This window comes from Chiloscyllium plagiosum, unplaced genomic scaffold (genome assembly GCF_037043375.1).
Source record: "Chiloscyllium plagiosum isolate Xiang-an unplaced genomic scaffold, Cpla_swu_hap1 HiC_scaffold_3, whole genome shotgun sequence".
Taxonomy (NCBI): domain Eukaryota; kingdom Metazoa; phylum Chordata; class Chondrichthyes; order Orectolobiformes; family Hemiscylliidae; genus Chiloscyllium; species Chiloscyllium plagiosum.
The window spans coordinates 59,461,129-59,485,925 of NW_028270141.1; the positions used below are offsets into that span (position 1 = coordinate 59,461,129).

Below are 24,797 nucleotides of genomic sequence, written 5' to 3' on the forward strand. Positions count from 1 at the left end.
TCAGTACTAGGGGCATAGCATTCTTTAGCAAAGCAAAAAAGTTCATTTTCTAAAAACAATAAAGATAAAGTCACCAGATGAGATGAAGAGATTAAGGAGGAGAGTCCATTATGTTAACTTCAATCCATTGGATGTCTGTTAGATGTCACTGATTGTAAACCAGCCATCCAGCCTGGATTCCTGAAGAAGGGCTTATGCCCGAAACGTCGATTCTCCTGTTCCCTGGATGCTGCCTGACCTGCTGCGCTTTTCCAGCAACACATTTCCAGATCCAGCCAACTGAGCAAACAGATCGCCCATTAGGTAGGAAGCTTTTGGTGCTCCATTTTAGGAAAGTCCTTAGGTTATAAATGACACAGGCTCACCCATAATGAAAACAACAACAACCTGAAATTTCATATCAGCAGCACAGTGAGGGTGCTTATGGCGAGCCACAAGGTAAGTCTATCAGAAATTTAGCAATCTCTCTGGTGAGAATTCCACCAACATCAATGGAGAGTGGAACAACAACTTGCTGCATTCTTCTTAACTGGGCATTTCCAGCATGGAGAAGCAGTGATGTCATCAGGCTGCCAAACAACCAATCTCAACTGAGGAATTTTCACAAATACCCTCAACCACCCAAGCAGTAAACAAAAAGCAGTAAAATAAAAACTTTTTTATTACATAGAAGAGGATCTATATTTTCTTGTCTACACCTAGAATTTCTGGAGCTAAACAGTTCTGAGGCTGACATTCCTGTCTTCTGAAAGAAATGTGTTTTGCCTATGGACTGTGCTCAGAGATGTTGGTATGGGGTATCCAAGATTGAGGTCTGGAAGACCAAACTGTAAACTGGTGTTGACATGCACCTTCTCTTTCAAGTCAAGACTTCTACACATAGTTATTAATTTGTGAATGGGAGAATAGGAGATTACATAGGAGGTGAGATTAATTAATAAATGAGTGATAAAGAGTAATATTCCATGTGAATAGGCATCTCACAACTCGCAAGTGAGAAACTCATTTCAATGTCCAGGAATCTGATTTCAATATCCAGGACCTTGTTGGAAAATACAACATTTTGGTTTTGATGTTGAGAATGGCCTTCCATAGAATCCATACAGTGTGATTTGGCCCAAAAAGTCCATGCTGACCCTCTTAAGAATATCGCACACAGACCCATCCCTCTCCCTTTTCCCTGTAAGCCTACATTTCCCATGGCGAATGCACCTAACCGACACATTCATGAACACAATAGGCAATTTAGCATAGCCAATCCACCGAACTTGCACATCTTTGGACCATGTGAGGAAATCGGAGCAATGGGCAAAACCCATGCAGACACAGGGAGAGCATGCAAACTCCACACAGAAAGTTGCTCAAGGGTGGAACTGAACCCAGGTCCCTGGTGCTGTGAGGTAACAGTGCTAACCACTGAGCCACCATGCCACCTTGCTTGACATCTCACCCAAATTTCTCACCCACATCATTCAGGCTGGGGTGATTCCACACAAAATATGCCCATGTTAATATAGTATATGACTTGAGAGACAAACCTGAAGCATAACACATGCTTGAGGAGCAACATCTCACTTTAGGCAATTTACAGACTCCAAGCCTCTATCTGTATTTGTGGAATTCAATATTATGATATTACAATCTCTGCTCCTGCACCCTCTCCCTCCCCACCATGACCCTGTATTATTTTGGTCTTGTTTACTCTTCTCTCAGAAGAGAGTACCCATTTTGTCCCTTTTTGTGCCTTCATTTGTGCCAATTTTACATCTTTAGTTCTCTTTCACCTCAATTAAAAACCACATTGTCTTTTGCACTGGAACTCCACAGAATCATAGAATCCCTACAGTGTGGAAGCAGGCCATTTGGCCCAACTAGTCCACACCGACCCTCTGAAAGAGTATCCCACCAAGACCCATCCCCTAACCCTATTGCCATCTGTTCCCCTCTGTCTTCCTCTGCCTCTGTCAAAAAATGTACAAAATACCATTTTACAATCCCTTTCAGTTCTGAGGAAGAGTCAGAGTGGCCTCCAAACACTAACTCTATTTCTTTCTCCACAGATGCTGCCACCCTACCCCATAATTTTCTGTTTGTTTCAGATTTCCAGTATTCACAATATTTTGCTTTTTATACAACCTGGAATTGGTTATGTTCCATCAATTTTATAGAGTTGACTGGCTATGCTTGTCCGCTCCCTGGCCTAAAGTGTTTATATTTTTGAATGTACTGGTGATTATTTTCATGACATGTCTTTAAAACCAACAGATTGTAAATTGTAAACAATGTGATCTTAAATTGGTATTACAGGTTGGTGGTACATTCTATGCATAGTATTACTGCATTACTTTGTCCTGCCTTTCCTTAGCAACAATTTAATTGTTCTTTAAACAAAATGTTCATGAATCTTTTTTCTGGTATAAGCCCACTTATTGCTATGTGAAATGGCTTCAACATCACAATTTGTCAAGTACCTCTGGTTTGACAATTCAGTGCCATAACCACTAGACCTCTCTAAACCATCCTAGCTTTTCTTTTAAATAGCTTTGACTAGTTTCTTGACTCTCCATGGTTTACATGTTTTCCCACTTCATTGTGTCAAAATATGAAAAGATACAAAAAGATACTGGCCTTACACTATAATTATGCTGGTTTTTCTTTACTGCTGTAATTTGTTGCATCAATTGCAAACTCTTCTAATACTCAAAATTGTTTCCAGTTCAACTGTTAATCATTTTCATCTTATTAATACTAAACATTTTGGCATCCTTTTTATCTTTATAGATGTCGTACAGTGCATTTATATGAACTCAATTTGTTTGTATTTTTCAAATTTCCAGCTGTCATCTAATTTCTTGTAGACTCTTGGTATTTTCCCCAACTTGACTTGCTTTTTAAATACTCTTCAAGCTTAACTGTGAAGTTAAGTAGTTTGCATTGCCAAGATTAAATGTAGGATTCTGAAACTTTGTACACAGTTTTATATTTTCTTAGATGAATAAGCTTAATGAGGAGCTGTTCTTCTCAGTGACATTGTTGGATAAGAATAGGCCCAGCTCTGCCACTATGATGGCTTTGCAGTCACTCACCAACGATATTCTTTCAATCAGCAATGTCTGGAATCTATACAAAGATATCTATGTCACATACATAAGTGGCTAACATAAATTTATAATGATCATATGAGAACCACTACAATGCATAAATTGATAACATAACTGTTAACATAGTTTGTAGTCTGTCATGATATTTAAACTTTGAAATAAAGAGAATCGGGATTTCTGTAATTTGACAAGATTTGACCTTTACAAATCAACATTCCAACTTTCATTACTAACTTGCTACTGGATTTAGTGAGGTGTGTGGGATTACAAGACATACGTTATCTCTTAATAGAGCTGCAAAAGATAAAGAAATAGTTCCCGAGAGGTGCTTGGAAGGTTCATTTATCCTAACAGTGCTTGTAGTACTTTGCAAAAATTCCCAATGTGTGTTATTGGATCAGACAAACAACCCTAATGAATGACAGCCGCTGCCCAGGTTGATAGATTTGATTGACCCATGACTACAGTGAGTCAAGGTCTTTCTTATCACTCCACCATCACTACCTCACAATTATGTATCTGTAGTATTAAATAATGCAGCCCACTGCTCTCAAACTTTTATCATACTTGCAGTGATGATTAATGCAAATATTACAGCCCGTCCTTCCTATAGATGTTAGCATCTGCAGAATATATGTAAATTTTTCCAACATTGCACAATTTGGTTCCTTCATAACCTTCTGACAAGTTTGTCCAATACAGGTAGTTCTTCTGTGATGCAGTGGTTGCATTCTTGTGCAAAGCCACATTATAGAAAAATGGCACTTTAGACACAGCGCTTAAGGTGTTGGTGATATAATTGTATGACAGCCAATACACATTTTAAAAATTTGCCATTTAGAAACAGCGTCCCCAAATCGTCAATTGTATTACATAGAGTTTTCTTTGTGGCTTTCCCTTGATATTGCTATTAAAACCTCTGGATATTTCCACGAATGTTTTGTGAAATTTACTTCAGGATATTGTTTGTGTGTTTTGACTTAACGTTTTAGTGCAAAATGTGCTCAAGGAGACTTTTACAAGACAAATTCAATATTTTACATTGATTTATAAAATAGTTATATATTTAAATATACAATTGCCTTTTATATGTTTTTGCAATTGCATTCAATTCATTTGAAAGAATTTCTACTGAGATTATAAGTTGATATATGTTATCCAAGTCAGCTCTTTTTTTTCCACTCTTTTATGGTGATGGCCATTTTATGTATTATTGAAGGATGGAAAGACAGTGAATCAAAATTAAGTGTCATGAAAAATAGTCTAAAAACATGTTACTCGATATCTGAAAGAAAATTATGATTTGTGTTAGGTGAATCCCCTTCATCAAACCTGGCCCTAATGAAGGGTCCTACTCAAAACCTATTGTTTCTTTTCTGCTGTAAATTTTTTGTTTTTCATTTGTTTGTTTTACTTTGTCATAGAAGTAATTATAAATTTAATCATGTAAATATTATGCTTTGGTCCTGTCTTGTAAACAATGCAAGCATTTTCCATAGATGGAGTGTATACACACAAATCCTTACAACTCCCGTGAGTGTTAAAAATTCTGTCATGTCAGCATGTACTTAGGACAATGGGTATACATTGAAAATCAATGCTATCTAAAGTGGATTGCAAAAAATGAATGCAGTGAACATGGTATTTTTAAATTCCATACTCTTAAAGAATATGCACATTTAAACAAAATGATTGCAAACAGTTAAATCAACATAGTCAAAATTACATTTATTGGCAAACCGATGAGTATAGTTTGCAAGTTTTATTTTGGCAGAGAACAAAAAGTTGATTCTAAAACATCTCACTTAATTTATAGGCAGTGAATTTTCTCCTACTTACAAATTTGCCAAGACGTAATTGTAATCACGAACAGAAAATGCTGATAGCATAAAAATTCCTTACAAACATACATATAAATCAGTAACTGAAGTATTGCATTCCTGCCTCTTCTGCCTACTTCACTGTTAAGTAAAATCATTGCTGATCTGATTAATGCACTTCTAGGCTTACCTAGAATCTACCTACTCTCTTTCTGTGGAATCAGAGCTCCAAAGAGTCACAATCCTCTGATTAGATTAGATTCCCTACAGTGTGGAAACAGGCCCTTTGGCGAAAACCGGTCCACACCAACCCTCCGAAGAGTAACTCACCCAGACCCATTTCCCCTCTGGCTAAAGTACCTTACGCTATGGGCAATTTAGCATGGCCAATTCACCTGACTTGCACACCTTTGGACTGTGGGAGGAAACTGGAGCACCCGGAGGAAACCCATGCAGACACAGGGAGAATGTGCAAACTCCACACGGACAGTCGCCCGAGGCTGGAATCGAACCTGGATGCTGTAAGACAGCAGTACTAACCACTGAGCCACCGTTCCCACCGTGTGGGGTGAATTTGTATTTACTCTGTGAGTAAATAATTTCTCCACACATTCACCCTTACAGACACACACACATGCATCCTCTCACAGACTTAAGACACTCTACATTCACATACACGCACATATACACTCTCTCACACTCACAACCCCCCACCCCAGACAGACACACACACACAAACACGACCCACATGCATACATATACGTTTGTGGGGTGAATTTGTACTTGCAGAATTACATTGTACTTTGCTCAAAAACTGCAAGAATTCATGTAAGACTCTGTTATCTCACTTTTTAGATTAGAATTAGTCTAAACATTATGGCACAGAGAACACGGGGGCTAACATCTTCAACATAATATCTGGCTAACACCAATTGTTACAGTTAACCTGCTAATGTAACTTTTTTAAAAAAAAGGTTTTGTGATTTACACATGAAAGAAGTGAAACTATCATGGTACTCGAACAGATGAAAGACTCAACAAACAATCAATGTATAATTTCAGTTACATCACACTGTAAACTTTTGCTATAAATTGTGTCCTCCACAACCACCTGATGAAGGAGCGGCGCTCTGAAAGCTAGTACTTCCAATTATACCGGTTGGACTATAACCTGGTGTTGTGATTTTTAACTTTGTACACCCCAATCCAACACCGGCATCTCCAAATCATAATTTCTCCTTATTCATCTTAAAGGATTACCCCTGCTTTTCAAATGGTGCCCCTAAATCTCCCATAAGTGAAAACATCCTCTTCATATCCACCCAATCAAGACCCTCAAGATCTTATATGTTTCATTCAAGTGGCCTCTCATTCTTCAGCAGACACAAGCCTAACTTTTCCAATTTTTTCCTCATAATACCTAGAATCCAACCATTCTAGGTATTAGTTGTCTTTGAACTGTTTAGTGCAGTCAGGATGCATGGGTTAGCTCTCTAGTACAAAACATACCTTATGGCATAGTAATAGTGTGTATTAGAATAAAAGATCATTCCTCATTTCAGCTTGGCTCGTGAAGTCCATAATTAATTATATAACCAATCAAAGGTAACAAAGTACTAATAAGGTATGAGTAAGCAGCAGAAAACAACCCAAGCAAGTCGATCATTTCTTTCCATCAGCCGTACACTAACCAAGAAGCATCTGAAACCAACAAAGTTTTCAGATATTTATAATATTACTGTTAGCTATCATCTTACTTCTTAGTCCAAGGTATTACTCCATTTTTTATTCCACATGCTTTACAGTGGAATATTAAAATAAGTTACAAGTTGCAATAAAATGCAATTAAATGTGTGATATTCTTGACCATTAAAACAAGGTGTTGCTTTACTCGATTTTTTTGTCGCATCAGGTTGTGTTTAATTTAAATTCTTATGCCTTTATTTGCAGATCACCATCCAGCATGACACCAACTCCTCTGATTTTCCTTTCAGCCTGTTTACTACTTGGCACTCGCACCCTTCCAGCTGTTTGTCGTGCTGTAGATCTGAGTGTCTTCGACAAAATTTATGATCCTAATATCAACACAGCTACTAATGAAGAGAATGACCAATCCCTTTCCTACATCCTGAAGGAAAAGTTACTCCAATCTTTTGAGAAAAATCCCAAGTACATGCTGATGTACTCCCACCTACCTCCAGGTTACCTGCAGATGTTGAAAGATATCTTTGCTAAAGAAGCCGGTCGTTTCCTTCGTGAACCTTCCTTAAATGCAGAAAACCTCATGCCCACCCAAGAAATTGACCAAGATATGGTAGCAGCCTTCGCAGGACGCTCCAAGAGGCCCGTTGACCCACCCAATTCCTTGGATCTCACATTTCATATCTTGAGGGAAATGATTGAAATTGCCAAGAATGAAAATCAATGGATGCAGGCAGATAACAATCGTAAAATTATGGAGACAATTGGGAAGTGATGAATTTAGAATCTGTAATAAGCTCATTCTGTCATCAAATTAAGAGTTTATGCTTTGATATTCATCACATGGATTCCCTCAAAGTCACTAAAAGATGCACTAACCAAATCTGTCTCATGAAACTCCTGTAAATCTGAAAGTAATGTTCAATTCAAACTTACCAAATAAATAGAATATTCATGAAATAATTGCTCATCATGAAATAATTTTGTCATTTATATTTTGTAATAAAAATGATTTTAAAATATTATTTTGATTCAACACTTTGTTTAGTCTGAAAAAACTGTATAATGGTTGTAAAGGGACTGAGGTCATTGAGCTGCATTTCTGGATTCTGTTACATGATTATGTTTAAACAATAAATTCAAAACTAGATGTTTTACAAATAGCTGATAGTTTGATTACTATCTGAATTTAGAATTGGAGCAGAATTAATAAAGTACAAATTAGAAATTGTCTTGTGGATAATACCTTCCAAGTTCACTTTGTACACACAAATATGGAAAATAGATTCTTTTAGATTTGGGGAGGTTAAATTGATATTACTTCATTCATTGGCCTTTTTTATAACATATATTCTAGTTCTAACATGAACAATATTAAATATGCTTTACTTCTGCAAAGAAGAATCCTCCAATAAATTATTCTTAATATTCATAAGCTAAATACAGTGTGTATTTTATGTTGGCTACTACCAGATATATTTCAAAAGGCCTGCATCAAAATACATTGTGATGCAAAGACTTTATTTAATCTATTTTCTAATCAACCTGTTCAGCGATGTTATTACACACCTCTAGAAGAGGTGGAACTTGAACCTGGGCCTTCTGTTCCAGGAGTAGGGAATGCTACAAGAGGGCCCCATGATGTGGAATCTGTCTCAAATGTGCTTTTCATCCTTTCACATCCATCTGTATCATTTCCAATTTTATTAAATGTGCTGCCAACTTATGTATTTTAACACTATCGATATTATAGAATCCCTACAGTGTGGAAGCAGGACATTCAGCCCATTGAGTCTAGATTGCCTCTCCAAAGGGCATCTCACTCAGACTCTTCCCCCCCACCCCCCCACATCCTTGTAACCCTGCATTTCCCAAAGTTAATCCGCCTATCCTGCCATCCTTGGACACTATGGGCAATTTAGTATGGCCGATTCCCCCCAATCTGCACATTTTTGTGACCGTGGGAGGAAACTGGAGCATTCTGAGTAAACCCATGCAGACAGCTTTAAGTGGAACTGTTATAAATTTTACAATATTTGAATTAACGTTTAATTTACGATGCAGCAGACCCTGTAAAATAGTGGATCCAAACCTTAACTGTTTTTTCACGTTGTATTTGATCAATATCTTCCTCTAGTGCATGGCATTCAGTTTACACTTCAGAATTATAATCATTATACATAATCTATGGAAAATGGTTAAAGAAAGTAGGTTGTGTAAAATTTCATAAATGATGGGGATGTTATGTGTGTGTGTGTGTGTATATATATTAGAGAGAGAGACAGAGAGAAAACAGTTGCAAAATAGGTATAATAATACCTTGTGCGTCACACATAAAACATTCATTAGAATGCTAACCTATATTTTAGAAAATAAATTCATATATATTTTAGAAACTGCACTTAAAATAGATTATAAATTTGAGTCACTGTTTCAAAACTGCAATTAATAATTAATCAATGATGATATAAATAAAACAAAGTAAAACTTGTATTCAGAATGCAAGAATTTTAATTACCGGTTCATCATTAAATGACATAGCTGCTTCTTGATTCTGTGGCTTCCATTCCAAGAACAATTCACTCAAGTGTAGAATCCAGACATTGTGGAAACAGGTCCTTCAGCTCAACAAGTCCACACCAACCCTCCAAAGAGTATCCCACCCTATTACTCTACATTTACCCCTGACTAATGCACCTAACCTACATGTCCTTGAACACTATAGGTGATTTAGCATGGCCAAAGCACATCTTTGGATTGTGGGAGGAAACCGGAGCACCTGGAGGAAACCCAGGTGTAAACACGGGGAGAATGTGCAAACACCACACAGACAATCACCCGAGGCTGGAATCAAACCAGAGTCCATGGTGCTGAGGCAGCAGTTCTAACCACTGAGCCACTGTGCCATCCCTGTGTATAAAATTTTAAAACGAAATATTATCATCAATCAACATTGAAGAAGAGTTATATTGTCAGATATATGCAAACAGTAAAATGAAAATTGACTTAATTTGCAGTCAATGACAAACTAAAGTGACAAAAACTGTATTACATGAGATATAATCAATTTAATGACTGTAACCAATGATCCATACTGTTTTGAAGATTTCAGTTATTGCTTTGCCAGTCATTATGTCTGTATTTACAAGAAGTTCTGTAATTTAAAATAATTTCAGCGAAGGACCAACATAGTAATATCATTCAGAACTATCACATTTGCTCCTGTCCATCTTCATCCCATAAACAACATAATGGCAAGGTCAGTGAAGCAGTAATGATTTAAAAGAATCCTTCTTTCCGCGGAATCATCTTCTGTTTTACTTTTCTTTATGAATTTCTTATCTTGCTACTTTTCTATAATGCCATGTCAAGAATCATTTGTAGTTTGTTTGCCTCTTGACCAAAGGGGGATGAAACTCCATAATTTTACTATACATTTGTACTTTATTTTACACATGTCAATCTGCAATAAAATGGCAACAAATTAGTTTAACAAATTATAATGAAGGAAATAACAACATTCAACTATAAAATAAAACAAATAATTGCTGGAGAAACTCAGCAGGTCTGATGGCATCTGTGGAGAGAAACAGAGTGTACATTTTGGATCCAGTGATTCTTCATCAGAACTTCTAATGAAGCTTTACTTGACCTGAAATGTTGACTCTGTATTATCTTCACAGATGCTGCCGGAACTAGTGAGTTTCTCCAGCAATTTCTGTTTTTGCATTCAGCCATAATGTAGCTGTTTAAAAATTCTAAGCTAGCTGAATTATGCACAGGCTTTTACAAGCATAGTAGCCAAATATTTTTTCAAAGGCCCAACATTATAATAGGAACACATTAATATCTTTCTAACATTTAAAGCTATATCTAAACTTTATTACACGACTTAAAAAAACAGAAGTATTTGTCAAATTGCGAAGCTGCAAAACTGTTAATTTCTTCACATAGTTATGATCAGCAAACAAAACTGTGAATAAATAACTTTACTGCTAACTGGCAAATATCAATCTTCATTCAGAACCTAAACAATAAATTATTTTTGAATAAATCATTTCCTAGCATCCATCTGTAAGTCGTTTCATGAGTTTTGTCCTCTTTTTCTTCATTTATTTTCAATGTTGATCTGTGGGTAAGAAGAATAAAATATTACATACTTGTACTTGTTCTTGTTGTTAGAAGGCCAGTGAATCTCAAAACTTTTGCCTTGATGAAATAATTTAGAGTCTGATAAGGAGACAGTTAGGGTGTATGCTGTAAGATTATAAACTAAGAAAGAAATAAAGCTGCAATTTAAATTCTTGTGAAAAGGTTAATTGCAATGTAGATAGAGATATTAACGTTACGGAATAAAGAGAGAATTGATAATTTTTAATTAACCTGTTCAAAGATATTATTACATACCTCTGGTTCAGGTGGGAATGTAACTTGGCCTCCTGGCTCAAAGGTATGGAGACTATCATTGAACCACAAGAACCCCTAATAAAGACAGAATAGATATATCTCCTAATCAGAATCTAGATTAGAGTGGTGCTGGAAAAGCACAACAGGTCAGGCAGCATCCGAGGAGCAAGAAAATCGACATTTCGGGCAAAAGTCCTTCATCATTCCTGATGAAGAGCTTTTGCCCGAAACATCGATTTTCCTGCTCTTCGGATTCTGCCTGACCTGTTGTGCTTTTCCAGCACCACTGTAATCTAGATTCTGATTTCCAGCACCTGCAGTCCTCACTTTTGCCTATTTTTCTTGATCAGCCTGTGTAGAGATGTTACTATACACCTCTGCAGCAGGTATGAATTGAACCTGGGACTCTTGGCTCAGATAAAAAAAATCTTGTGTTTTCAAATAAACCTATTGGACAATAACCGGATCTCGTGTGATTTTTGACCTTGTCCAACCTAGTACAACACCGGCACCTCCACATGTTGGCTTAGAGATAGGGACGTGACCATTGTACCACGAGACCCCAATAGAGAGTAATAGCTGATATAATTGTTCACAGGACTGTATTGAAGATACAAACAAGCAAACAATAAAACTTTTGAAAACTTAATTATTTATTGAATGACTCAAAAAATGTCATTTTGAACGTTAACTTAGGAGATACACTTTCTTACTTTAATGTCTGCATAAGGCCCTAAAATAGAACTCTGGATCAGGATTTGGATCAGAAAAAACTTTACAGTTGAGAAGCTACTGATTCAAAAAGAGTTTCAGAGGTCTGTTGTTTTTGAACATTGACGATCATCAACATCAATCAGAAAACAGATAGCCTATGTATGAGGCAAAAAGAAGTAGATAGCTAAAGAGTTAGATTACAAAAATGGAGATCCATGTTTTACTTTCAAACTTCAAGTTTTGAAGAGTAGAGTAAGAACATGTGGGAAGAATGAAAACTGCAATAATATACTATCTAAGATTCTCTAATCATCAAAAGCACTTTAAGGGCAACAAACTACAAGGAAGTGCAGATACTACTATTTGGCCATACTGTGAATCACAATGAGGCAAATTACAGTCTTTCTGTGACCAGATTCAGTCAGTTGATGTGGAAAATACTAAAGAGTTATATTCTGAACAGCATGACAAAATCTTGCTGAATGTGCAGTAAGAGTTCTAAGCAAATTAACTGCACCCAGTTCGTTCCAGCATATTACACAAGTGAGACATATAAATGCACATGTTATTAGATTAGATTACTTACAGTGTGGAAACAGGCCATTCGGACCAACAGGTCCACACCGCCCTGCCGAAGCGCAACCCACCCATACCCCTACATTTACCCTTTACCTAACACTACGGGCAATTTAGCATGGCCAATTCACCTGACCTGCACATCTTTGGACTGTGGGAGGAAATCGGAACACCCGGAGGAAACCCACGCAGACACAGGGAGAACGTGCAAACTCCACACAGTCAGTCGCCTGAGGTGGGAATTGAACCTGGGTCTCTGGCGCTGTGAGGCAGCAGTGCTAACCACTGTGCCACCGTGCAGTCCTAGACAACGTAGTGATATTGTAAGGGCAACATATTCTCCCTCAGAATCTCAGAGATTGAGTAAGGGATTAAGCTAACATCTGTTTTTTAGCAGGTATTTTGCCATTCAGGAAGCATGTGTGGTCATTCTAGTTAAACCTTGGGAGAGGGTCTTATAATTGAGGTCAAGCACTTCTCTCACTTATTTGCAGACTGCAGGATTGATTATATATGTCAGAATACAGGTCAGTAACGCTTCCTTATCAATAATTATCTTATACCTGATGCTGATCATTGCCATTCAAAATGTTAGGCCTGTTCCAGCAGAATGCAATGGAGTGGGTAATTCACCTACAAAAACAAAAGAGAGACAACTGGTCAGTTGCAAATAGAATTTTAGGTGTGATTTTAAAAAGGAGATGACATGCAATTTAGATACTGGTCAAAGGATTTTCAGTTTGCAATTTATTTTAATGGACCTGTTATGTTTAAGAATTGTTTGTTCCACCACATCTATTATGCTGAAAGTTTGTGCGAAAGGACAAACTACAATGTACACTTATCAGATATTTAGGATTCAAAGACAAACACTCTGTTTCTTCGAATGATTTTGCTAAAAGTTACATGTGTGTCGCTTCACCAAATTAGACTTTAGTTGATGGTATAGTATCTTAATGAAAATTTTTCAAGTTTCTTTGTCTATTTACGAGACTTTCAGATCTTTCTAAGCAATTTTTTGGTGGTTGATTTCATTTAGCCATTACTTTGGGGATGCAGATGTTGGAAAAATAATGACTTTTTCAAGCTGTTTTGACAAGAAGAAATAACTTTGACCGGGTGAATGTCACAGCATTCTTCTGGACTCCAGTTTGCTGATAATGGAGGCAATGTATGAGAATATACACATTTAAGCTGGTAAAATTAGTTTTCATTCATATTTATAAAATAGAAAATAATCCTAATTGGATATCAAAAAGTAACAGTTGTAGCTACTGAATGTGCCAAATCACTAGAATGGCAAGGTCCACACAGCACCTGTTTGTGGAATTCATCAATTATATCATTGAAGTGTTTTAACTTTACACAAAATGTTATGTTGGGTAATCTCTCACTCAATCTATGTTGTAAAAACAACTTCACTTCGGGGGAAGAGATTTCAGTTTAATCAATGGTGTAGTACCTTAATGGTGGTCCTTCAATTGTTAGACATTGAACTTCAAGTTTCTGGTTTTGCAAGGCTTTCAATATCCAGCACATTATTTCACAGAGAGACAGGAACTAATTTCAAAATAATTTATATTCTCTACCAGTTTAAAAAAAAACCTCTTGTACATTACTCATGTGATGAAGTGACAACTTGAAAGTACAAGGAGCGCTTATTACATGCATAGATCAGTTTAAAGAAGCTAATCACTTGTAAAACTGAAGTATCTCTGTAGGAATTCTATGATTATATCTTAATAACACTATCAAGTATTGAGATATCTGAAAACCCACCCCAATAAGTGAGCTTCAATAATTTCATCGCTGAGTGGTCATAATTGTAATATTCTTCTTTTCTGGCAGTTTGTTTGCATCAACAAGTATCAAGTTTGGTGGTTTTAAATAAAATTCATCTGTGTGGTCCTTCCAATTCCGGAAAGTCAACAAATAAGTATTGATATTCAGCTAACTTACATAATTTGATGTAACTATTACATAATCATATTACATTGATTTTTGTCAAAAGCCCTGATTCTTATAGCCTGAGGTCTAATGATTGGAAATAAGATGAAAATAATGAAGAAGAAGCTGGAGACTCAATTGTTACCACTTCTAATTGCTCACCATCAGTTGTCTCTCCATCTTCTTCTGCTCCTCCACCTTCCTCTATCTCTTCTTCCTCTACTTCTTCCTCTTCTTCTCCCTGGTAATCTGTACAATAAACATAAAAGGAATTCATTAAAAAGCTCAGACTTGATGCATTCAGATCATTAACGCCAACTTCTGAGTTCACATGAGTCACAAGCATTACCGGCTACTATGGTGTCTTAAATTGTAATGTATTTACAAGCAAAGTCAAACAAATCTGTTTCAAAATTAGGAAGCTTGAGACTACCATTCTGAAAAATTTCACTCAAAAGTATATCTGCTTGAAATGTTTCTTGCATTAACCCAAACCATGTTATAGCCACAGAAATTTCAGCAGCTAGGAATAGGCTTAGAAATAGGAATACTGGTCCAGCCAGCAACATCCATATCTGGGAGTTATAGAGATGTACAGCACAAAAATTGACCCTTTGGTCCAACTCGTCCACGCCAGCCAAATATCCTAAATTAATCTAGTCCCATTTGCCAGCACTTGGCCCAGACCCCTCTAAATCCTTTCTAATCATGTATTCATTCAGATGCATTTTAAATGTTGTAATTGTACCAGCTTCCACCACTTCCTCTGATAGTTCATTCAACACACAGAAAAAAGTGCTGAGATGTGACACAATGGCTCTATGGTTAGCACTGCTGCCTCACAGCACAAGGGACCCAGGTTCAATTCCAGCCTCAGATGATTAGCTGTCTTAAGTTTCCATATTCTTCAAGTGTCTGCATGGGTTTCCTTCTGATGCTGCAGTTTCTTTCCGCAGTTAAAAGATACACAGAATAGGTGGGGCGGCACGGTGGCACAGTGGTTAGCACTGCTGCCTCACAGCGCCAGAGATCTGGGTTCAATTCCCGCCTCAGGCGTCTGACTGTGTGGAGTTTGCACATTCTCCCCGTGTCTGCGTGGGTTTCCTCCGGGTGCTCCGGTTTCCTCCCACAGTCCAAAGATGTGCAGGTCAGGTGAATTGGACATGCTAAATTGCCCATAGTGTTAGGTGGGGTATGGGTGGGTTGTGCTTCGGTGGGTCAGTGTGGACTTGTTGGGCTGAAGGGCCTGTTTCCACACGGTAAGTAATCTAAATTGGGCGGCATGGTGGCACTGCTGCCTCACAGCGCCTGAGACCCGGGTTCAATTCCCGCCTCAGGCAACTCTCTGTGTGGGTTTCCTCCAGGTGTTCCGGTAAGTAATCTAATCTAAAAAAAAGGTGGATGAGCCATGGTAAATGCTGGGTTATGGGGATAGGGTAAGTGGCTGTGCTTGTGTGGGATGCTGTCTGGAGAGTTAGTGCATACTTGATGGGCTGAAAAGCCTTTTCTTAAGGGGCCCTATGCCATCAATCTCTACAAGTAATATTTGTTATAGTTTTCTGTCTCCAGGTCAAATCTTTTTTTGGGATAGTTGCACCAAGTTAACTTTGTGGCTTGAATTTGTGCTTAGGTATATTATCTTCAAGGACATGATGATCTGGATGACTGACCTCCTCACGGTAGTTTTGGAGCTCCTTGAGGTCTCTCTGTTGTACAATAATGTTGTCCAAAATGTGACAATCTTTAGGTGCACTCATTTTCTTTTCAGTTGGAATATTGTTGGAATATTGTGATTGTGCTGGTGAATCAAACTCACCATACACATAGAAATAAATGGTTATTGGAGTTCAGCAATGCTACAGGCTTGGAAATTATTAAAGATTATAAATTTGCCCTGATGTGGTATTCCTCTGATGATCCTGCTTAAAATATTGTTCTTTAACCTCATCTGTCTGTGTCATTGCTTATGCATGGAATGGTTATGTGTTAAAAGCTAATCTCTAGCAAGAGTGTTCAAATTGAGTCAGTTTATGATTCTTTTGGAATTGAGTTCAACTTAGGATGAAAACACTTTACTATTGTTTGAAACTTCCTTGATATCAAAGACCAAATTATATTATGGGACTGGTAAATCTGAGGACTGGTATAAGAATTTGGAAAAATGAGCTCCAACATATCAACAGGGAAGTTTAAATTCAGTTATTTAGATAAATTTAAAACTTGCATCACTATGTACTTACCAGACTGTTGTAAAACCTAACTAGTTCACCAACAGCATTTAGGAAAATAAACGCGCCACATTAACTCAGTTTTGGAGACTTCAGACTGACAGCATGTCAGTCTTATTATCTTCTGAAGTTAGCTATTCCATTATCAAGATAGCGGTTGACAATATTCTCAAGGATAATTAAGGAAGGGCAATTCACTTTGCTAGTGATGCCCACATCCCTAATAACAAATAAAAGGGGATAGTCTGGACAGCTGGTTTGTGATGTAAAGTGAAACCAATAGCATGGGTTCAATTCTCACACAGTCTAAGGTCACCACAAAAGGTCCCACTTTCTTGATCTCACCCCTCTTTTGAGAAATGCTGACCCACAGGTTGAACTTGCCACCAGCCATCTCTCCCTAACAAGTCCGCAGCCCTCTGAGACCATGGTGACGTTATGTTTTGAATAATGACAATTTTTAAGTAGTAGTAGAGTCAGAGTCCTTAGGGCATGGAGAAAGGTCCTTGGGCCCAAACTGGTCCATATCAATCAAAATGTCCATCCACGCAAACTCAACTTTCCCTGCACTTTGCCCATATCCTTCTAAACATTTCTCAACCATGTATTTGTCCAAATGCCTTTTAAATATCTTAATGTACCCACCTGGCTGTTCATTACATATGCATATCACCCTGTGAAAAAAGCTGCCCCTCAGGTTCCCTTTTATACTTTCCCCTCTAACCGTAAACCAACGCTCTCTAGTCCTCAAGTTCCCAACCCTGGGAAAAAGATTGAGTGAATTCACCCTATCCATGCCTCTCATGATCTTACACACTTCCATACAATGCTCCCTCAGTCTCCTATACTCGAAAGAAAGAAGTCCTACCTTGTCCAACCTCTCCCTATAACTGAGACTGTTGAGTCTCAACATTCTTGTAAATTTCTTCTGCACTCTTTCCAGTTTAATAACATCCTTCCTACATCAAGGTAACCAAAACCGAACACAATACTCCAAGTGCAGCCACACCAACGTCCTTTACAACTACAACGGAACTTCCCAACTTCTATACTTGGTGCCTTGTCTATGAAGACCAGTGTGCCAAAAGCGTTCTTCACTGCCCTGCCTACCTGTGACTCCACTTTCAGAGAACCGTGCACCTGAACTTTAAGATCCCTCTGTTCCACTACATTCCTTCAGGCCTGAGCCATTCACTATGAAATCCCTACCTTGATTTGACTTTCCAAAATGCAAGATGTCACTCTTGAGCTGAAAATGTGTTGCTGGAAAAGCGCAGCAGGTCAGGCAGCATCCGGGGAACAGGAGAATCGACGTTTCGGGCATAAGCCCTTCTTCATTCCTGAAGAAGGGCTTATGCCCGAAACGTCGATTCTCCTGTTCCCTGGATGCTGCCTGACCTGCTGCGCTTTTCCAGCAACACATTTTCAGCTCTGATCTCCAGCATCTGCAGACCTCACTTTCTCCTCAAAGATGTCACACTTACCTATATTAAACTCCATTTGCCATTTTTCAACCCACTTCCCCAGCTTATCAAGATCCTGCTGCAATTTCTGATAATCTTCCTCACTGTCCATGATACCGTCTATTTTAGTGTCACCTGCAAACTTACTAATCATGCCTTGTACATTCTCATCCAAATCACTGATATAGATAACAACAGCAATGGTCCCAGCACCATCCCTTGAGGTACACTAGTCACACGGCTCCAGTCAAGCATCCTTCCAACTTTACCCTCTGCTTCCTACCATCAAGCCAATTTTGTATCCAATTTGCCAACTCCCCCTGGATTCCATGCAATCTAACCTTCCAGAGTAGCCAAGCATGTGGAACCTTATCAAAGGCCTTCCTGAAATTCATATAGACTATGTCTACAGCCCTGCCCTCATCAACCTTCCTGGTCACTTCATCAAAGAAATCAACAAATGATCTCCCACGCACAAAGCCACACTGACTTCTCCTAATCAAACCCTGTCTTTCCAAATGCATGTACATCTTATCCCTCAGAAACTTCTCAACTACCTCACCTGTTAAGCTTACTAATCTATAGTTCCCAGGTTTTTCTTTGTAGCCCTTCTGGATTAAGGGCAAAACTTTCACTACCCTCCAGTCTTCCGGGACTGATTAACGATGATGTAAATATATCAGCCAGGGTTCCCACAATTTCTTCTCGAGCCTCTTGCAGGATTCTTCGATGTATCTGGTCAGGACCTGGAGATTTATCTACCTTCATACATTCCAACACCTGTGATATGGACTGCCCCCAAGATATCAACACTAACTTCACAAGTTCCCAAGTCTTCATCTCCTTCTCCACAGTAAACACAAAGGATAAATATCCATTGAGGACCTCGCCCAACTCCTACAGTTCCATGCATACATGTACATTTTTGTCCTTGAGGGGTCCTATTCTCTCTCTAGTTACTCTTTTTCCTTTAATATACTTAAAGAACCTCTTTGGATTCATCCTAGTCTTCCCAGCCAAGGCTATTTCAAGCCCCCTTTTCGCCCTCCTAATTTCCTTCTTCAGTAAACTCCTGTATCTCCTATATACCTCCAGAGATTCCCTCAATCCAACCTACCTGTAGCTGAGCCATGCCTCCCACTTTTTTCTGATCAGCGCCTAAATATCTCTTATCATCCGAAATTTCCTATTTCTGCCAACCTTGCCTTCACCCCCACTGGAAAATATAGACCTTGAACTCTAGCTATTTCACTTTTAAAGGTCTCCCACTTGCCGGAGATCCCTGTGGTGCAAACAAACTACAGAGGAACCTAGATTCTCCGATCGAGATGGGCGGGCACTATTTCGTTCGGATAATTGATTATTCGGTTAATTGATTTCCTCTGGGGCTCGGAGTTTTCTGTGAGGTCTGCTCCCCATTCAGGAGACTAGGCTGCAGCACACCGAGTGCAAGCTCCAGGCCCCTGCGCTGTTCAACACCACTCCCCCCACCAGCCCCCACCCCACCCCCAACCCCCACCTACCCTCTAACCTGACCCCCAACCCCCACCTGCCCCCTACCTGACTCCAAATCCCGCCTGCCCCCCCAACCCTGTCCACCCCCAGCCCACCCGCCTCAATCCCACACCCCCATCCACTCCCATCCACACCCCCTCCCTGTGTAGAACTTCAGGGAAAGTGCTGAGGGAGAGAGAGAGGGAGGGAGGTCAGTCATTTGTAGACGGTGCCTAGACTGTCCAGGACTTTTCTTGGCAGCATTGCAGTGAGCCAAGTTTGTTTTTAATCATTGTGCCCGTAAACAAAACATACAATCAGGGTTGAAACAGCTCTTTGATGTAATGTTTCTATCGAGACCTTGAGATCTGCTTCAGATAATCCAAAATTTGGATAATTGATATTTGGATAATCGAGGTTCCTCTGTATTCCAATCAATCCCTACAAGGGAAGAGGCAGACAGTGCAGGGACCCCCTGTGGCCGTTCCCCTCAACAATGAGTATACCATTTTGGATACTGTTGGAGGGAAGGACCTACCAGGGGAAACCCACAGCAGCCTTGTATTGAGCCTGGCTCTGTGGCTCAGAAGGAAAGAGAATAGGAGAGTAATAATGATACAAGATTCAATCATAAGAAGAATATACTGGAGAATCTGTTGTCGTGAGCAAGACTCCCGGCTGATGTGTTGCCTCCTGGGTGCCAGGGTCAGGGATGTCTCTCATCGAGTCCACAGGATTCTTAAGGGGGAGGGGGAGCAGCCAGAAGTTGTGGTACACATCAGTAATAATGACATAGGTAGGGAAAGTGAGGTGGACCTGAAAACAAAAGGGAGTTAAAGTTGGGAGCTGGAAGGCAGGACGAGCAGAGTGGTAATTTTAGGATTGCTACTATGGGAGATTAGAAATATTATTTTTGCAGGTGGGGGAGGGGGTGTAGTGGGGGAAGGGGAAGGGGAAGGGGAACATTATACAAACGGTCGTGGAATTCTTGTAGTAAGTAGCATACTTAAGACTAAGACTTTAATGAATATAGAGGGTCTTTTAAAGAAAATAGTTTTAAGCTAGAAAATAACTTTGAAGGGTTGTAGCTGACCACAAAAAGAAGCAGCAAGGGCATTTCACAATAAAGCTTATAGTATGATAAGAGAAACTGGATAAAAGAACAAGCTGTAACAAACAAGGAACAAAGAATGCAGACAAGGACAGCAGGATGGCCAGATAAGAAGTAATCGGCTAATGATAGGATGGGAAAAGGGAGGCGTGATTCCGCAACTTGTAAACTGAATAAGAATGCCAACAGGCTCTGTTTTCGCACGCTTTTCTGCTTGATTGCAGAAGCATCCGGTCCTTGTAAGGTTGTAATAAATTGTTCTTGTTTCCAAGGCTTTGTCTCAGGCTGATTGATTTGTGAGTGAGTTCTGTTTTTCACACTACCATGTGCCATGTGCAAGTGAAGCTAGGAATAGAGCGTGAGTGCAGATGAACACGTGGCTGCAGGGCTGGAGTAGGAGGGAGGGCTTCAGATATGTGGATCATTGGGATACATTTTGGGGAAGGTAGGACATATACAAGAAAGATAAGTTGCACCTGAACTGGAGGGGCACCTATATCCTGGGTGGGAGGTTTGCTAGAGCTCTTTGGGAGGGTTTAAACTAGATTAACAAGGGTTTGGGAACCTGAGCTACGGATCATATGATGGAGTAGTTAGTGAACAACCAGATACAGCGTGCGGAGAGTCTGTGAGGAGGGGTTGGCACTTGATAGGGCAAAGTTGCAGTCAGTGTGATGGTTTGATGTGCATTTATTTTAATGCAAGTAGTATCAGGAATAAGAGTGACAACCTCAAAGCATGGATCAGTACTTGGAACTATGATGTTGTGGCTTTAATGGAGACTTGGATATCACAGGGGCAGGAATGGTTGTTGGATGCTCTATGGTTAAGATGTTTCAAAAGGAATGGGGGAGGTAAAAGAGGTGGAGGAGTGGCATTGCTAATCAGGGATAATATCACAGCTGCAGAAAGGGAGATTGTAGAGGAGGGTTTGTCTACAGAATCAGTATGGGTGGAAGTCAGAAACAGGAAAGGAGGAATCACTTTATTGGGAGTTTTCTACAGGCCCCCAATGGCAGCAGAGACACTGAGGAGTAGTTAGGGAGGCAGATTTTGGAAATGTACAGAAGTAACAGGGTGACTTTAACTTCCCTAATATTGATTGGAACCTACAAAATAATTTGGATGGAGCAGTTTTTGTCAGGTGTGTCCAGGAAGGTTTCCTGATGCAATATGTAGATAGGCCGACTAGAGGAGAGGCCATATTAGATTTGGTGCTTCGCAACGAACTATGCCAGGTGTCAGATCTCTCGGTGATAGTCATCACAACTCCATGACCTTTACAGTGCTCATGGAGAGGGATAGGAGCATACAGTATGGGAAAGTATTTAATTGGGGGAGGGGGTATTACAATGCTATTAGGCAGGAACTGGGATACCTAAATTGGGAACAGATGTTCTCAGGGAAATGCACAACAGAATTGTGGAGATTGTTTAACAAGCATCTGCTGATAGTGTTGGACAGGTTTGTCCCACTGAGGCAAGGAAGGGATGGTACATTGAAAGAACCTTGGGTGACAAGGGATGTGGAATACTTAGTCAACGGGAAGAAGGAACCTTACTAAGGTTGAGAAGGCAAGGATCAGACAGGGCTTTACAGGGTTACAAGGTAGTCAGGAAGGAACTAAAGAATGGACTTAGGAGGGCTAGAAGGGGGCATGAAAAATTTTAGCAGGTAGGATTAAGGAAATTAAGTAATCTAATCTAATCTAAAGAAGATGGCCAGGGTGAGAGTAGGACTGATTAGGGATAGTGGAGGGAACTTGCACCTGCAGTCAGAGGAAGTATGGGAGGTCCTTACCTTGCTTCAGTATTCACTACTAAGAGGGACCTTGACATTTCTGAGGACAGCATGAAACTGACTGATATGCTAGAATAGGTTGATGTTAAGGAGAATCTGCTGAAAGTTTTGGAAAACATGAGGATAGATCAATCCCCTGGGCCAGATGGGATATGCCCTAGGTTACTACAGAAAGCGAGGGAAGACATTTCTGCACCTTTGGTGATGACCCATGAGTCCTCACTATCCACTGGAGTAGTGCCAGATGATTGGAAGATGGCAAATGTTATTCCGTTATTCAAGAAAGGGAATAGGGATAATCCTGGGAATTACAGACCAGTCAGTCTTACATCAGTGGTGGGCACTGATGTAAGAGGATTAGAGAGGATTTTGAGAGACAGGATTTATGATTACCTGAAAAACCATAGTTGGATTGTAAATACTCAGCAAGGTTTTGTGAGGAGCAAGTCATGCTTCACAAACCTTATTGAATTCTTTGAGGATATGACATGACATGTTGCAGGCGGCATGGTGGCTCAGTGGTTAGCACTGCTGCTTCACAGCACCAGGGACCCGGGTTTGATTCCAGCCTTGGGCAACTGTTTGCATGGAGTTTGCACGTTCTCCTCGTAGCTGTATGGTTTTCCTCCGGGTGCTCCGGTTTCCTCCCACAGTCCAGAAAATGTGCAGGTTAGGTGATTTGGCCATGCTTAAATTACCCGTAGTGTTCAGGGATGTGTAGGTTAGGTGCATTAGTCAGGGGTAAATATAGGGTAAGGGAATGGGCCTGGGTGGGTTACTCTTCAGATGGTACGGTGTGGACTTGTTGCACCGAAGGGCCTGTTTCCACACTGTAGGGATTCTAATTCTAATATATAGAGCAGTGGATATGGCGTACATGGATCTTAGCAAGGTGTTTGATAAGGTTCCCCATGGTAGGCTCATTCAGAAAGTATGGAGGTATGGGATACAGGGAAACCTGTCTGTTTGGATACAGATTTGGCTGGCCCATGGAAGACAGAGGGTGGTGGTCACATTTTCCCATTTGTTGATGTCAGTCCTGAGGTAAATGTCACAATTTGACATGAATAACCTCATAAGTGCCTTTAAAAACAATAAGGAAATTGACTTGTTAAACCCATACGTCATTAATTCTCATTCATCCATTTGTAGAGAATTCACATCAGCACAGGTATGAGCATGTAGCCTATTTAGCATTTCTAAACCTGCCACAACATTTATTCACTCTACATTTTCAAAACAATTAAGGGATAAAATGAGCCCTGGTTCTAATTATCAATACTAAAATCTCTTACTAAAACAAAACTTCTCTTTGTACCTGTCTGGAAATTTATCTTTTGTAGCACCTGTTCAGCTCTTCCAAGATTGACTACAAAATGATCCATGTTTTCGTATCCAGGTTCCGTTCTCTCCAACTGAGCTGCTTTTGAAGTATCAATAACTCTAAGAGAATCAGACAATAAAAATTCACATCAAGTCACATATGTGATTTAACTGAAGATTAAGTAGAGGATTTCTTAATTTTGTTTTTTGCAATTTCCACCTAGGAATATTTGCACTGAGTTTGGAATCATAGCTGTAATTAAAAGGTTACATGCACAAGTGTACATTTCTTTGTGTTATGATTAATAATTCAATTTTTTCATTTTCATATGATTTTTAGAAAAAAGTAAGAACCTGTACTGGGACCTGTACTGGGACCCCTGGTGTATATATACAAATAAATGATTTGGAGATAGTGAGGAGGATTGTCAAAGGATACAGCAGGATATAGAGTCTTGAGTGGAAAAATGGCAGATGTGGTTTGATCTGGACAAATTGAACATGATGCAGTTTGGAAGGTCTAATACAGGAGGGAAGTATATAGTAAATGGCAGAATGTTTAGTAGCTTCAATATACAGAGGGTTCTGGGTGTACAGATCCACAGCTCCCAAAAGTGGCAACACAAGTGGATAAAGTGATCAAGAAGACATGTAGCATGCTTGGCTTCAGGGCAGATAGTATAAACTCTGCTCTCCAGCATCTGCAGCCCTCACTTTCTCCATAAAATTTGGCAAGTCATGTATGAAATTTTAGTTGAGCTACATTTGCAGTATTGTGTACAGTTCTGGTCACCACACTATCAGAAGGATGTGGAGGCTTTGAAGAGACTCTAGAAAGTGTTTACTAGCAAGTTGCCTGGTTTGGACGGTATTAGCTATGAGGAGAGATTGGATAAACTTGGATTGTTCTCATTTGAACTTCAAAGGATAATGGTGGCCTGAAAGAAGTTTACAAAATTTATGTGAGGCATGGGTAGAATGAATAGTCAGAGTCTTTTTCCTCAGGGTAGTAATGTCAATTCATAAGAGAAATAGTTTTAAGATAAAAAGAGGTAACATTAAAGGAGGGGATGTGAAAGGCAAATTTTTTTTTCCCCCCACACACAGGTGGT

General features: G+C 39.4%; 2 protein-coding genes across 2 annotated transcripts in view; one reads left to right on the top strand and one right to left on the bottom strand.

The window, feature by feature from the left end:
* The window catches only part of ucn1 (urocortin 1), a 41,581-nt gene extending 33,354 nt beyond the window's left edge, over positions 1–8,227 (top strand). Inside the window, exon 2 of the mRNA XM_087975972.1 lies at positions 6,872–8,227. Within this exon, the coding sequence (XP_087832098.1) occupies positions 6,885–7,397 (513 nt within the window). The 5' untranslated portion in view covers positions 6,872–6,884 and the 3' untranslated portion in view covers positions 7,398–8,227. The remainder of the gene's footprint in view (positions 1–6,871) is intronic.
* Positions 8,228–9,113: 886 nt separating this feature from the next.
* trim54 (tripartite motif containing 54) overlaps positions 9,114–24,797 on the bottom strand; it is a 71,219-nt gene continuing 55,535 nt past the window's right edge. The window contains exons 7-10 of the mRNA XM_043682147.2: positions 23,681–23,805; positions 14,429–14,515; positions 12,883–12,952; positions 9,114–10,751 (exon numbers count right to left, since the gene is read on the bottom strand). Coding sequence (XP_043538082.1) covers positions 12,903–12,952; positions 14,429–14,515; positions 23,681–23,805 — 262 coding nt within the window. The 3' untranslated portion in view covers positions 9,114–10,751; positions 12,883–12,902. The remainder of the gene's footprint in view (positions 10,752–12,882; positions 12,953–14,428; positions 14,516–23,680; positions 23,806–24,797) is intronic.